Source organism: Castanea sativa, chromosome 5 (genome assembly GCF_040712315.1).
Source record: "Castanea sativa cultivar Marrone di Chiusa Pesio chromosome 5, ASM4071231v1".
Lineage (NCBI taxonomy): Eukaryota > Viridiplantae > Streptophyta > Magnoliopsida > Fagales > Fagaceae > Castanea > Castanea sativa.
In genome coordinates this window covers 47,449,757-47,464,822 of record NC_134017.1, presented here as the reverse complement: position 1 = coordinate 47,464,822, position 15,066 = coordinate 47,449,757, and the positions used below count along the sequence as shown (strand labels likewise).

The 15,066-nt window shown below is 36.3% G+C and overlaps 1 protein-coding gene across 1 annotated transcript; it reads right to left on the bottom strand.

Annotated features, from left to right (window-relative positions):
- Nucleotides 1-1,751: 1,751 nt before the first annotated feature.
- Nucleotides 1,752-14,231, bottom strand: LOC142636720 (uncharacterized). The gene is made up of 8 exons (XM_075811007.1): nucleotides 13,513-14,231; nucleotides 12,905-12,965; nucleotides 10,632-10,855; nucleotides 6,650-6,851; nucleotides 5,698-5,817; nucleotides 5,478-5,578; nucleotides 5,281-5,396; nucleotides 1,752-2,300 (listed from the first exon to the last, which is right to left on the bottom strand). The coding sequence occupies exons 1-8, from the start codon at nucleotides 13,984-13,986 to the stop codon at nucleotides 2,234-2,236; spliced, it is 1,365 nt and encodes a 454-aa protein (XP_075667122.1). The 5' UTR covers nucleotides 13,987-14,231; the 3' UTR covers nucleotides 1,752-2,233.
- Between the last annotated feature and the right edge of the window lie 835 nt (nucleotides 14,232-15,066).

The following is a 15,066-nucleotide window of genomic DNA, read 5'->3' as shown; positions in this document are numbered from 1 at the left end:
AGGACTACTGGTTCTTTCTACGGCCTGAAAAAGAAAGAAAAGCGTATCAAAGGCGACCGGGGCTGCCGGCCAAAAATCCTCCGATGGCAAAGTTAGTTTTTTCCTCTAAGTTATTCGAATTCCAACTTTTTTGGAGTAAAAACTGAACATGCCTTGGCCTTGTCTGAAACAGCCTTTATATAGTGTTCTTATAGACGGTTATTGAGACAGGAACCTCTCCTGGATTCAAGGAGGCTTAACGTAACTGCCATAACCGTTTAGGAGTTACACTTCTATTCCACAACGGGTTCATGACCGTTATGCGTGGGATAAGGGATTGTCACATTATATTCGGAGATTCTCCTAAGTATGATACCCTCGTCCTGGAATTCCTTCATCGATCGCGCCTGTTAATTCTAAGTGTAACATCTTAGTCCACGAATCTTTATATGGACGAGTCCTCATAAGGTAGGCTGTGCGCATCCCATGGACGAGGGATGTAGCTTCGCTATCACCCTCTGGATGTCCTTGTCCGTTACTCTCGTCTTGAGGATAACTTCTGGACGGCTGCGAAGGTGGTGACCGTCCAAGGACGGGTTGAGTGTTTTCATCCCACATCAATATGTAGTGTGATGTTTAAATAACAGTTTTCGTTGTTTAAATACCGTTACTATATGAAGCCTAAAAAAATGAGGTTCTTTTTCAATTGAACCCATGAAACCGGGTTCCAAGAATATCATTTTGATGGGTCAGTAGTAATCATGAACCAAACATCGAATATCACTTCGCAAAGAATGAGTGAAAGGATAATTTTGTCGAGTGGCATGAATATCGAAACGAAGGCAAAAAGACTGCTCATGAATATGATTGTAAGATGGCATCCAAGAATGACAGTGTAATTGAGACAAGGTGCGGTTATTGCCTCATTTTAAAACACTTTGCAAAGAGATTTCTTTTGACTGGGATTTTAAACGTGCATCTACAGGATAATTTTGTCTAGGAAAATAAAAATATGACAATGCAAATTCATCACTCTCTCTCTCTCTCTCTCTCTCTCTACTTTTTTATTAAAAAAAAAAAATCAAACTGCACTAGTAGTAGGTTACAATACGGGAACGGCTTCCTTCTTAAACTATTCTCCTTTTATGGGTTGTAACCTTTCTCGAAAGATGGCAGCATTCAACTGAGGCATATTATCTTAAAAGGATGACATTTTCGTTACCGACTTTCTTCATTAGCATGTGCATTTTTATTTTTTTTTTGGGGGGGCATTTTTGGCTTTGAGGACCAGGGTCAAGTGTCATAAAGCGAGTGAATGCTGGAGAGGAAGAACTCTCCCACTTTTTACCACACGCTTTTACTACAATTGGCCAATTGCTCGATCCTCAAGCTATATTCAACTAATCTAGATTGCATATTTTCAATAAAGTACTAAAAGATATTGGCTAGCCGCTATAGGTCCTTGATAATGCTAACCAACACAAGGACAGCTTCATAATGTTGGCTGAACAAAAGAGAAATCTCGAACTCCACAAACACCAACTATAACAAATTCGGTAAAAGCTGTGTAGCTACTTATATCGGCTTTAAAAGCAGCAGCACTGAAAATGGCTCAAAAACTTACAGTGGCTATAGTAGTATGAACTTGTCCCAAAAAGCATGACCATTTAAGGGGTTCCCCTTCCCCCCTCTCTAAGATGAGCCGCAATAAAGGACGCATGGGGAAGGAAACAAAAGCAAAACAATTAACCTATCAGGATAAACACTGCTACTTCACTGAAGAAAAATTATTCATTGCAGAAATGTTAAGAAAATAAATGATTTACAAGCCAGCAGTTCTAATAATGATCAAAGTTGTATCGAACTTTTTCGAAGTGCTAAGCTGTTAAAACAAGTCAACTCAACTTTCCTAGGGCTTATCCCCCAATAGGGCTATCACATTCTTAAGACAGATCTTCCAAACTTTTCACAATTTCATTCACTTTGCCCTTTACAAATATAATCTAAAGTAAAGGGAAAGGGGCTTGCTGGTTTTTCGAAAGATAAAATGGTTCCTAGGGCTAGGGTCATGTTACAAGCTGAAAGGCACTAATGAGATAATCTATTTTCATTTTTTTTGCCATATACAAGATGTATGATTTAAATTTGAAAAATAAAAGCCCTTACCATTGCCTTAAATGAGGGCAAAGAGAATTCATTTATCCACCTCAAAATGTTGTATGATAATACATTTGTGAGTAGTACAATGAATGGTTCAAGATCTTCTATCTACCTTCCTCTCACTGGATCTTTTTTCTTCTGCTTCTCGCCGTCTTTGCTGCCTGCAACATAATCAACAATGGATCGTTTAGTGAAACACTCTGACTAAACACTCTTTATTACACTATCTAATCAGAAGTGTCAACAGGACCAAAGAATTCAGGCAGTTCACCATCAAATCAAGCTCAAGTGACAACAAAATTATTATCAGTTATCCCCCAAGAAAACAATGCATATCTACCCATCAAAAGCAACAAAACAAAATCAAACCACTTATTATCATATAACAACACTACCTTACTATTGTAAAGGCTGAGTCTGGCTGACCATGATAGCCATTTGTAGAGAAGTTACATGTCAGTTCCAATACTGAACACAGTAGTAGATCAAAGTTGCAAGCTTTACAACCTACCGTTTAACTCAAATAACTGTGTACTAGCATTTATAAAAAACATAAATGATGAATTTATATTGTACATAGACCAAAATGATATATCATATGCAAACCTACCCAAACCCAACTACGGGACCCTCAGTCCACAAATAATGGGTAAATTATGGCAATTGAGAACCCTGACAAATCTTTACACACGACTGATCCAGTTTTTATAACCAATAAATTAGACGTACTAGCCATTGCTGCAAAAATGTATGGTAAAACGTATGAATTATGGAGCGTAATATATTATCCAAACTCAAGTATGTAACCCTAAGTATCCTCAAATGAGTAAATTACAGTGCAGTTAAGAAACCTAATACACCACTCACATTTAGGCTCCTTTATTTCAATGAAAAATGTTCTGTAGAAAAACGTTTTTAAGCCGAAAACATTTTCAGGGAAAATTGCTTCTTTTCTGGTATTTGGTTGTGTACCTAAAAATGCTCAGAAAACATTTTCAAGCATTTGGCTTGTACAAAAAGTCACAAATTTTCCTATATTTTTATATAGATTAAAAAAAAAAAATTTAATTCACCACTTTAAATTATTAAAACAAAACAGCTAAATTTAAATAAGTACAATCATAATAAAACTATTCAAAAAGCTGAACAAATTAACAAAAAAATATCAACTAAACTTGCACATTCACAGGCATAATTTAAAACAGCTAAAACCTTTAAAAGGACACTTGAAAGTTCTTTTTGTGCGACTTGCAAAAGTTTGGGGGCAAATCCCGAAATCGTGAGGCATATCGTGGTCATTTTATAGGTTTTGGGAGGTATGTTCATCTTTTAGATGGTTTCGGGGGTATATTTTTGTAATTTTGATGGTCTTAGGGGGAATTTCAGTTTTTTTTTTTTTGGACATGTAATAGGAGTATATTAATCAAAAAGAGTACGGCTATGTTCACGATGATGAACATATAGTACTAAATGTAATTACAAGCAAAATCAAATAGAAATTAGTGTTAAAATTTTCAAAATGGAAAAATTCAGTTATATTGAAGGTTTTTAAGGAATTCACTTTGTAGGTTCTAGGAATATTTGTCATTTTAGACGTTTTTAGAGTCTTTTTTTACATTAGAGAAGTTTCGAGGAAATTTTGGTCATTTTAAATGCTTCAATGGCATTTTAAATGTTCAAGGTATTTGTTCAGTTTGGAGGTTTTTGTTATCTTGAGGCTGATATATTTAAATTCAAAATAAAACTAGAAAAGAGCCAAGCCGAAGCAAGTATTAAAGTCTAGGATTTTTCATTTGATTTTTTTTCAAAGACGAGCTGAACTTGAGCTCATCACCAAACTAGAATGCATGTTTAAGCTTGGTTTTTTTTCTTTGATGATGTGGAACCTCACCAAGGCAGGGCCTTTTGGACTCACCCCTAGGGAGTAGACCACAGATACATGACCCTACTCGTCAAACTATGTATCTCCCACTTGTCAAAACTGTGCATCAAGTAATCTAGGGAAACTCCCAATGTGAATCGAACCCAAGGGAACTCCTAAAATGAATGATTTTCATTTATGAATTTATAAAAATTAGATTCATCAACCTTGTATTGTTAAAAGTATACATATAATTTTAACTAATAAATGGACTGGTTATATTATCAATTTTTTTGATAGGTAACTATTTATATTATCAATAAATTACATTTAATAATTTGATATATTATGAACTTGTTTACGAACTTACCCAATCCAATTTCAAGTCTAAGCAAGCATATGTTCATACTTGTATACATATAACCATATAATATTATATATAGTTAAATCAAATCTCATACCCACAAGCTTGTTCACAAACACTTTATTATGTTTGAGCTTGACTTGTTTAATACTCGATCCTAAACTTAGAATTGAGCTTGACTCATTTACTAAATAAACAAACACAAACAAGCATTTTCCTGGGTCAAGCTTGAGCTGTTTAATAGCTTGGTTCATTTACTACTCTAATTTCGTAGATGGTGTTTTTATGATCAACATTAACTGATTTTGGTTTGAAAGTTTTTCAACCATCCCAAACACCTGAAAATAAGGAATGCATTTTCCAGAAAATGTTTTATGCCAAGACAAATGTGGCCTTTATTGGTAAGTTACACACACATCTCATGGGTAAACCTCACCCTTCACCTAGCACTTGCAAGGGGATGAGATACCAATTGAGCTAGAGCTCATTGGCAGTTTTCATATTCTTCTAACAACTTGGAAGTTTTTTTTTAATTAGTACAACTTGCAAGGCAACACTTGTAAACAATAGATATCAGAGAATTCTTTAAGAATCATTAGGGGAAACTTAGTCACCAGTTGCTTTAACATATGAAAAAAGTTACCGAAAGAGTGCAAGGAAGGGATAGTCAATAGAAAAAATTGTAAAAGTGATGAAAGAGTAGAATTAGAAAATGGCAACTATATTATAAGTGAAGTAGAAGAGCCAACCCGTCATGTGTGCAGCTTCAATGACACGCAAGTTAGAATCATGCATGCATAAATACTGGGGTAAAGAGTTGATCATTAATATATTGTTTTTTAACAAGATTTTATTAAATATTACAAGAAATATTGTACAGGATGATTATGAGGCATCCCGTGTTAAGAACACTTACGCAAAAGCCATGTATCCTGCACCAGCATTAGCAGACAAGAGTGCCGCATGAGCCCCAACTGCAGAAATAGAATCCTGCCCCCCAGAGGGCAAAGGATTTCTTCGATCCCCATCAACCTGAAAGAAAAACAAATTAATAATAAAATATGGCGATGATATGATAGAGAAATTGCAAACACCACATGCACAGATGAGAACCTTATCCCACTTAGATTTCTTGTTCTGTCTACCGTCCCTAGTAGTGGTATCAGTTGCAGGTGGCACAGGTAGCAGACCAGTGGCAGCTGCAGATGAAACACCTGCAAAATGACTCAATATAAGAACACACCAGTACCCACACGTAAATGGGGTAAAAAAAGGGAATATTTTCTGAAAGCCAACTTATCCCATTGAATTAACAATAAGATTGTTTCTGGACCTGGAATAGGTATGATAACTTTTGGTGCAGACGCAACTGTTGCAGGTTGTGTTCCTCCAGAAACAAAATCAACCTTTGGATTCTTCTTCTTTTCTAGTTCCTCACGTCTCATATCAGCTTCTGCTTTATAGAGCATACCAGAAAACAAGTGGCAAGAAATTATGTTGAAAAAATCTATGATTGCAGTAATATGTAGACATTATCACATAATTTAAAAGACAAACAACCAGCAAACAAAGAAACTAATGCAATAGGAAGATGCATAATTCACAAATAAGCATGGAAAGCAATAAAAGACCAACCTTAACCACCCCCCACCCCCCCATACACACCCACCCACCCACCCACCCAAAAATATAAAGGACCTCAACCTTGCAGATCTTCAACTAGGCAAAGCCAAGACTAATAAAATTTTACAGTCAATTATGAAAAGAAATATACCTAAGATATTCAAGGCTGCTAAGGAAATGCACTCTTCACATTTCTACATATCAACCATAGTATGGAATAAAAAATTCAACAACTTTTTTTTTTAAAAGTAAAAATTCAATAACTCTTGCATTGCATGGCCCTAATGCTAGAAAGACAAAAGTTAAGTTGTTAACTTTCACAATTGTTAAAAGGACACACCCCTCTCCCCCCCCCCCCCAAAAAAAAGGTTTTGGATTGTGCATCTACTATTCATACTAGCGACAAACCTATACAGCCCACAGCAACTTTAAAATTAACTCTCCACTATACCAAACACATCCTATAATGGTATATTCCCCCCTGACTAAAAATAACATTCTGGGTAATTAGACATGAGGTCGAATTAATACTATAAAGCAAGTACACAGACACACAAATAGAAGCACATATGCACACATAAGAATAAATAAATAAACCACTCAAACAGACCTACACAACACATGCACGCAGACAAAGAGCTGCAAAGGAACTGTTTACTGACCTATTTCAATATAGTAGTCGCTTTTGTCATATCCATGAGGGTCAAATACATCTTTACTAAAGCAAGACCCTATTTGATCAATATCTTGATATGTCACTGCATGCACCAGGAAGTCAGGGTTCCTGTAATCCTTCCTATGGCGTACCTCTGCATTGAAGCTTTTTCCACCTTTCTTGTAATCAAGAAACTTATTTATTTTCCTCTGCAATTACATGAGAGAAAAGAAAAGGATAATAAGAGTAAATAAAATGTCCTATATCTGAAAGCAATAGCAGCATGCTTGTAATTTTAGTACTTTATTAATCCAAAGTTAGCAGAGAACAGAATTTTTTATGATGTATTAAGCACAAATCAATAACTTAGATTCTCTCAGTAAGAAGGGAAGCTCACTTACGAAAGATGTGAATCTATCCTTTTCTAAAGAATATAATTACATAGACAAAAAAATCGATAAAATCAACAAACGGCATCAAGGGGATGCTATCATGCTACCCACGGCAGTCATCCTATCATACAAGGAAACTCTTTGATATAAAATTTCGCTTGACACCATAAAAAAAAAATCCTTCTTCATTTAGATAAGAAAATAATTTTATAATAGTAAAACCTACCCAAAACGAAGCACAAAAACAGGAGAAAAAAAAAAACTCCCCGTTTTTATTAAAGGGATTTTATTGCTATTTGTATTTCTTTCATAATGATGTAATCTCATTATGAGCCCAAGTTCACTATTGTAAATAGTTGATCATGGATTAATGAAAATTGGGTTGGAAGCTTTCATCCAATGCTTGGTAGACTCCAAGCAAGTTTAGGACCTTTAGGCTTTGTTTGGTTGGGGGGATAGAAAATGGTGGGGTAATGGAAAGAGAGGAGATAGAAAAGGTTTAGTTTCCCCTCATGTGTGTTTGGGAGGATGTAAAAGTGGAGAGATAAAAAATTCTTTTTGTTTCGTTGAGAAGAAGAATGAGAGGATAGAAAATGTAGTTTGTATAAATTTACTCTCATGCCCATATTACATGTATAAATAATTGTTTGTAAGCAAATAAAAATGAACATTACTTTGATAAAAAAAAAAAAAAAGGAACTAACACCTAATAGGGGAGGAGAGAGGGCAGATGGGTAAATTCCCATCTAAGCCCCTCTCCCTCCCCAATTTCTCCCCAATTCAAGGAGACTCCAAAATCACCCCAAATGGTGGGCCCAGGGAGAAAACACCCAGGTCTCACCAAAAGTCCCACCTCCCTTCCCAACCAAATACACAAATCACCTCTATTTTCTCCTCTCATTTTCCATCATCCCAACCACACATTCCTATCATTATCACATGCTTGGTACTAATTCCAAGCAACTTGAGGTGCTAACTCATAAGTTTTTTTGTTTAATAAGTAAGAAAATTTGATTGAAAAGAGACCACTATACGCAAAAAGGCATAAAGTATCCTAACGAATTACAAATAAATACAAAAGATTGTCTCCAATGAGATGGACTCAATAAACATTGGAACAGAATCTCTATTCATGAGTCCCCAAACTCGAGACCAATCAAACAAGGTTCCAAAAAAGTGAATTAGAAGCCAATCCCTTGTACTCTCCATATACTCAAACATTCTCCCGTTCTGTTCTTTCCAAAGAATCCACATCAAACAAAGTGGAACCAAATTCCAAATATCCATCGAATGTTTTCTCAACCAAACAAGGATCTTTCACACTCCTTGGCGAGGCCCAAGAGATACCAAAAGATCTAAATACAAAACACCATTAATAAGCCTCCGTACAATGAATCAAAAGGTGATCCACTCCCTCCCCACTATATTGACACATACAAAACCAATCCACTATAGTATGTCCTCTCCTTCTAAGATTGTCACCAGAATTCATCTTCCCCCATGCCACTTTCCAATGAAATAGCACTCTCCGAGGGGCCTTCACACCCTAAATACCCTTCCAAGGAAAAGTGACAAGAGAGTACCCCCTCAAAGCAATGTAAAAAGAACGAGTATCAAACTTTCCATTTTAGTCAACCTCCAATGCACATTATGCACCTGATCTCCACCCCTAGACGAAGGAAAATAAGAATCCAAAAGATGAAGAAAAGCAGCCACCAAATCAACTTATTACTGTGACTCCAAGCAAACCCTAAGACCTAACTCCTAGATCCTACCCCTTCTTGTTATCTTTTTATATCCCAAAACACAAGTTCCCCCTTAGACTTCATTCTCCTGCATGACCCATGCTTTTTTTTCATATAAAAACACAAGTTCCCCGATAGACTTCATTGTCCTGCATAACCCATGCTTTTTTTTCATACAAAAATCAGCCCACAGCATATCCCTACAATCTATCACCTAGATTTGCATACACAATTCAATTGGATATGTAAGGAGTTCAGGTTATATTAAGTGATACTGGCACAAACTGGCCCTAATTTTCAGCAAGGTTACACTTGGTTTAACCACACAATCATATGTTGCTTTTACCTGATCCTTGTGATACCCTCAAAAACCTATATCTCATTCAACCAATATTATTGATGCAGGAGGCAATGGGAAGACCGATTTATAATATTTTATTTGATTTTATGTATCAAGGGCCGTTTTGTAATTTCATAATGTTTTGGAATGGGCTGTGCTAACAGTCCATTAGATCTTCTTTTGGGCTTTATTTTAAGTTTGGTTATTTAGTTGCGCTTAGTAGTAAAAGCTGGAGTCCAAGTCCAAATCTTATTAGGGTTTTAAAAAATCCTAGTTCAACTAGAATTATATTAGTATTCTATTTAAAGAGTTGTAGCACTTTCTATTGAGTTGATTATTGAAGAATGTTTTTAGAATTTAAAAGCAATAAAGCTTTCTTTATGGTTTGTGTGACGCAACCTTCTCCTAGGTGTGATGCCAAGGAAGTCTAGGCATGATTCCTAGAATTTATTTATTTTCTTTCTTTAATTTTACCGTTCACGGATCACTGTTCACAACACAGGAACAGCAACCCAAACCTGGATTGTTTTCCTTTATTTCATCCCCAAACCCTACTAATCCTTGTCCCTTTGGAAACCCTATTATCCCTCTTATTTTCTAGCCTATTCCCCACCAAAACCTAACCTAAACCCTCAAAACAGAGGTAATACCAGATCTGCCCCAACAGTTCTAAATCAGATTACCTTGTTCCCCCTTGTCCTACGTCAATTATCTTCGAATGTTACAATTCCATTTGAAAGGGAAAATTTGTATTAAAATAAAACATAGGTAATAGGTTACCATGAGCCACTCATGTGATAGCTTTCCATTCATATTCATAACATTGATTTCAAAAGTGAAGTTTAGGGGCTACTTGTGCTCTACATTTTATATATATATATATATATATATATATATATATATATATATGGATAGGTAATAAAGGTTTTGTCAGGAGCCTTGTAGCTCAAATGGTGGGCATCTCTTGGTATCTCCATGACATCCAGGGTTCAAATACCACCTCCCCCTTTGTAACTATTGAATTATCACAAAACATATATATATATATATATATATATATATATATATATATATATATTTGATAAGTAAGGTATGTTTTATTGCAAATATTGTGCTCCACACTACATGTTTTAAAAGTGAACACTGTTGAGAGTGATTATTCAAGGGGCAGCCATAGCACTTTCCCCCACCCAAAGAAGAACATATATGAAAAAGCACGCTGATAGAAAGAGGGAAGAAACAAAACTCGTCTTTATAAACTCATAGATTACCATATGTATATTGCACATAATGGCCAATGCCTTGAACTTATCATTTTAGAGAGAAATTACATTACTTCAAACTAATTCAAAGAAGATATTAAAGGGAACAGTTTGGGATTGATAGTCCTGTACTTTTCAAAACTGTACCTGTAAGCTTGTCATAGTCAAGTGTGTGTGTGTCTTCACATTCAAACATTATTGATCTTTTCACCCAAAAAAGAAAAAAAAAACGTGTTTAAAAGGACCTTACTTGCAGCTCTTCCGAGCACTTTGCCTTGGGTGGTGGTGGGAGAAATTTATCCAATGGATCAACTTCTTTTCCCTCTTCCATAACAGCTTCCTCAACCTGTGCACCCTCCGAATCACGCACAATATAATTCATTGCATCAGATTGTGATTGATCAAATGATGGAGAAGTTACTTGATGGCTAGGTGCCTGAACAGTACCCGGAGGTGTATTGTCTTGGAAATGACCTATATCAAGCAATTTTTAGATAATTAAAGATAGAAAAGAAGGGACATAGGGCATAAAAAGTACTAAAGAACAAAAACATCTGATTTCATATCATTTTAATTTCATTGATTTTTCACTTCTCTTCTTTTTCAGTAAGATGTCTACATGACCTCTCCACCCTACCCCACTACCACTTCACAACCTGAGCCAAGGCCCAAGATCTCAAATATACTTCTTCTTTTTTTCTTTTTTTTTCAATTACGCAGAAAAATTTGAGCCTTCAACACATGACCTCACCCTCCAACCCATTGTTATGAGAGAAGGATAACGTGAACATAAATAATGTTCAAATAAGGATCCAAATTAGAACATCCATTGTGATACTTTTTTTATCAGCACTTTGCATTTTATACTTTCATTTTTTTATTTATATATTTTTTTATAAGTAGTGAAAATTTTATTAAAAACAAAACAAAGCCAAGAACACTGGGGGTGTACAATGGGATCAGTACAATCAAACTCTCAAATTACAATGCTCAAACATATCAAAAAGAGTAAAACAGGATAAGGATTGTAAAGCTATAATCCAATCTACTAGGACATTGACTGGGTGGTGACAAAATTCATACAGAATGCTCATTCTCACTCCAATAAAATTCTACAGTTCTGAATTTCCAACAATTTAAGGCTGCGTTTGTTTCGGCTGAAAATGCTTTCAGGAAATTATTTTCCAGCCTTTTGAATGTTTGGTAGCTACAGAAAATTCGGTCAAACGGAAATTCAAATCCACATTGACCAGAAAATAACCCCTCTCACCCGTAAATCCATTTCCATTCTTATTTTACCTTCAATGAATTTCTGAAAAATACACACCCAAAGAGAGAGAGCTCAAGCACACTCCACCTAAAGAAGCCAGGCACATCCTCGCTGTTCAGATCGCCGTCCTTGTTCAAACCCATCCTCGCCGGTGATGCCCAGAACCACCCCTCTACACACGGCCTCGCCGTCGCATGCAAGCCACTTCGCCAACCGATCCCTTGTCCTCGTCCTCCACCGACCCATCCCTCATCCTCGTCCTCACTGACCCACCTCCATCGACCCATCCCTCGTTCAAACTCACCCATACCTTCAAATCAAGTTTTATGCTTTGAAACCGGACACGAGAGAGAGAGAGCTTGAAGGGAAAGTGAAACCGAAGAGAGAGAGAGAGAGCTTGAACCTGGGAGAATCAGATCGCCGCCGCTGGTTCATAGTCGCTGCCTGAAGCTTGTCGTCACCGCCAAACACAGATCAGAGCCTTGTCATCTCGTTCTCGTCGCCGCTGAAGCTCGTCGGCAACGCCAACACACAGATCAGAGCCTTGACCCGATTTCAACCTCTCTCGATCTCTCACTCTTTCCTCCTCCCCCTCTCTGTTTGACCGAGTTAATGGTTTTATTTTGATTTTTGTTTTTTTTTAAAGTTTACATCTTGCAATTTTCTATTATAAATTTGTTTGGAAGCTGAGAAAATGTGAGAAACCAGTAGAAAATTTGTATTTTTCAGAATGTTACCAAACACTTAAAAATATTTTCTAATACAATTTTCAAAATGCAACCAAACACTAAAAAAATATTTTACTTTCCCGAAAATATATTCACCTGAAAATATTTTACACTCGAAAAATATTTTACATTCAACCAAACGCAGCCTAACTTTGGCAATCAAAGGAAAACTGGCAGAGGATTTAGCTGAACAATTAACTTAGGCACATATTTGGCAATTCCAAGTGTGACCATTTCAATAAATGAATAAAACTCCTTGTTTTAAAGATAATTTCCAACATACAACGTTTGGTCCCTTCAAAAATAAAAAATATAACAAGCTTATTCTGATGATATAAACTCAAAAGGGCAATTTTGACAAGCAAGAGTTCATAACCCATTCACCACGCTACTTGTAAGGATGAGGGCATTATGAATATATAGAATGTCAGATGAAAAGGAGAATGTCACATTAAAAAAATGATAAAGATGATCCGAAACAAACAAAAGGAAATAATATAAAGCTCATAAGCACATCATACATACCATTAGCAGTTTGAAGTTCTTCTCCAAACATGACCCGACCACTTCCATATATTTCTCCCTCCTGCCAAAAAACGCACAAAAGCAAAACATAAAGTAAGACCATGCAGTTTATAGTAGGTTCACCATTCACCCTACTGTCCCTCACCCCCACCCTAAGGCACACACCCACAGTGATCAACTCAGACCCATCGTCTCAAATCATTATCAACTCATCTTCACAAGTGATTCAAGTAATTTCCACAAACTTTATTAAAAAAAAAAAAAACTACACTCTTCAATAACTAAAAGCAAAATTCAACTTTTTGATAACTCGATAGTTGGGGGAGGGGGATTTGGACCTTGGACATCTCTATTGGAAACACCAGCAGCAGGTGAATGCATAATTCAATTTCACATAAAGACACCAATTACAACCTCTCTTTACTAATGCGAAATATTGAAATTTTCATTCTTTGGAATTAATAACACACACATACACAAATACAGAACTTTAGCCTAAAACAACATGAAACGAAAAATGCAAGAATTCAACTCTCTTCATTCCTTCAACTGTCTCAGCAACCAAACAAAGTTTATAACATTAAAACTCAGAAAGGAAAAAGGAATACCTCAGGCTCAGGAGACATAGCTACTTCATCGTGACCATAGTCCACAATGGTGAGCGTCCCTCTCCTACTCCTCCTCGAACTATCCGAAGCCGCCGCAGGCACCACCGACTCTCGTTGCGGCGAAACTTGAGGCTGTTGCGGCGTTGAGTTCCCAAACCGCCCCTTATCCGGCACCGCATCGTCGTTAACAATCGGCGGCGTTCCATCGTTAGCAGATTCACCACCGCCAATCACTCTCTCTCCAATGTCCATCGAATCGTCTCCCTCCGCCATTCCCGAATCTCTGTAATCGTCGTATTGCTCTTCTCCCTCTGCCTCTCTCCGCTCCGCTTTTTCATTTTCCTTTTCTTCTTCTTCTTCTTCTTGTTCTTGTTCTTCTTCTTCGTCGTCGAGGTCTTCCATGTCCTCGTCTTCTTCGTCGTTGTACATTGACAACAGAGCAATGCCTTCGGGTTGTTTATTCTTCGACGCCATGGGAGCTAGGGTTTTTTTTGAGTAAAGTCGAATTTGAGAATTGGTGAATTAGGGCTTAGAAAGTGAAATTTGAATGAGTATATTACTGGTTTTGATTAAGAGGAAGCTTAGAATTGAAGGTTTGGAAATTGAAGCAAAGGTTTTAAGTAGGAATTGGAGTGAAAGAATTTGAGGGTTTTTAGAAGAAGAAGAAGAAGAAGCAAGAACTAGATGGGAATGCAAAGTAAGAAATTCAAGTGAATGGTGGGCGGGTTGAGCTTTTGGTTTACCGTGTGAGAGTGTGGGTTTGGTTTTGGACTTTGCTTTTGGGTCAAGTTCAACTTGGGCTTGTCTTTAACCTTTATGATGGGCTAAAAGCCCAAAACCTCTAAATAGTGATCTAATGGATGGCTTTGCAATTGGATGTTCACACTTGCATGGACCCATTTATGACCTCTTTTAAATATTAGGTCAATTACAACCAACAAAAAAATTAAAATTAAAAATCACATAAACTTTGGGGGTCAAAATCATCTTTTGATGTTAAAATTTTGTTTAAAGATTATTTTTTTCTTACGTTTCTTTTTTTTCGAAGCAAGGAGATGGAAATTTAGACAAAATGTCAAAATGATTAATCTAAGAGTTTCTTAAATTTTAGGGGCTTCAAATTTTCAATTAAAAACAGAACTATGTGATTTGTTTTATTTATTGATTGGGGTTCCTTGCATCCGGATCGGATTAAGATTAGGCTTATTTCACCCAATGCAATTACTCCCTCTCCACTCATAAAAACTTTTTAACACTTTCACTTTTTTACTTTTTCTCACTTTTTGTAATTGGCCTGAGATTTTGAGAAGAATTTGAATTTGGGGAGAGGCACACACACAAGACAAAGAAATGTGGAAAAAATTGACTTTTTATTTTAATTGATTTTGAAGAAGGGTGTTTAGTCATTTAAGTTTGTTCTACCTAAGTAAAAAGCATGTGTTTGTCACATAGAGTAGAATTCAATCAAACATAATAGCAAAAGCAATACTGTGGTGTAAAGTGTGATAAATGTGATAGTTTACGGTGCAAAATATGCATTAAAATAGTTTAGGG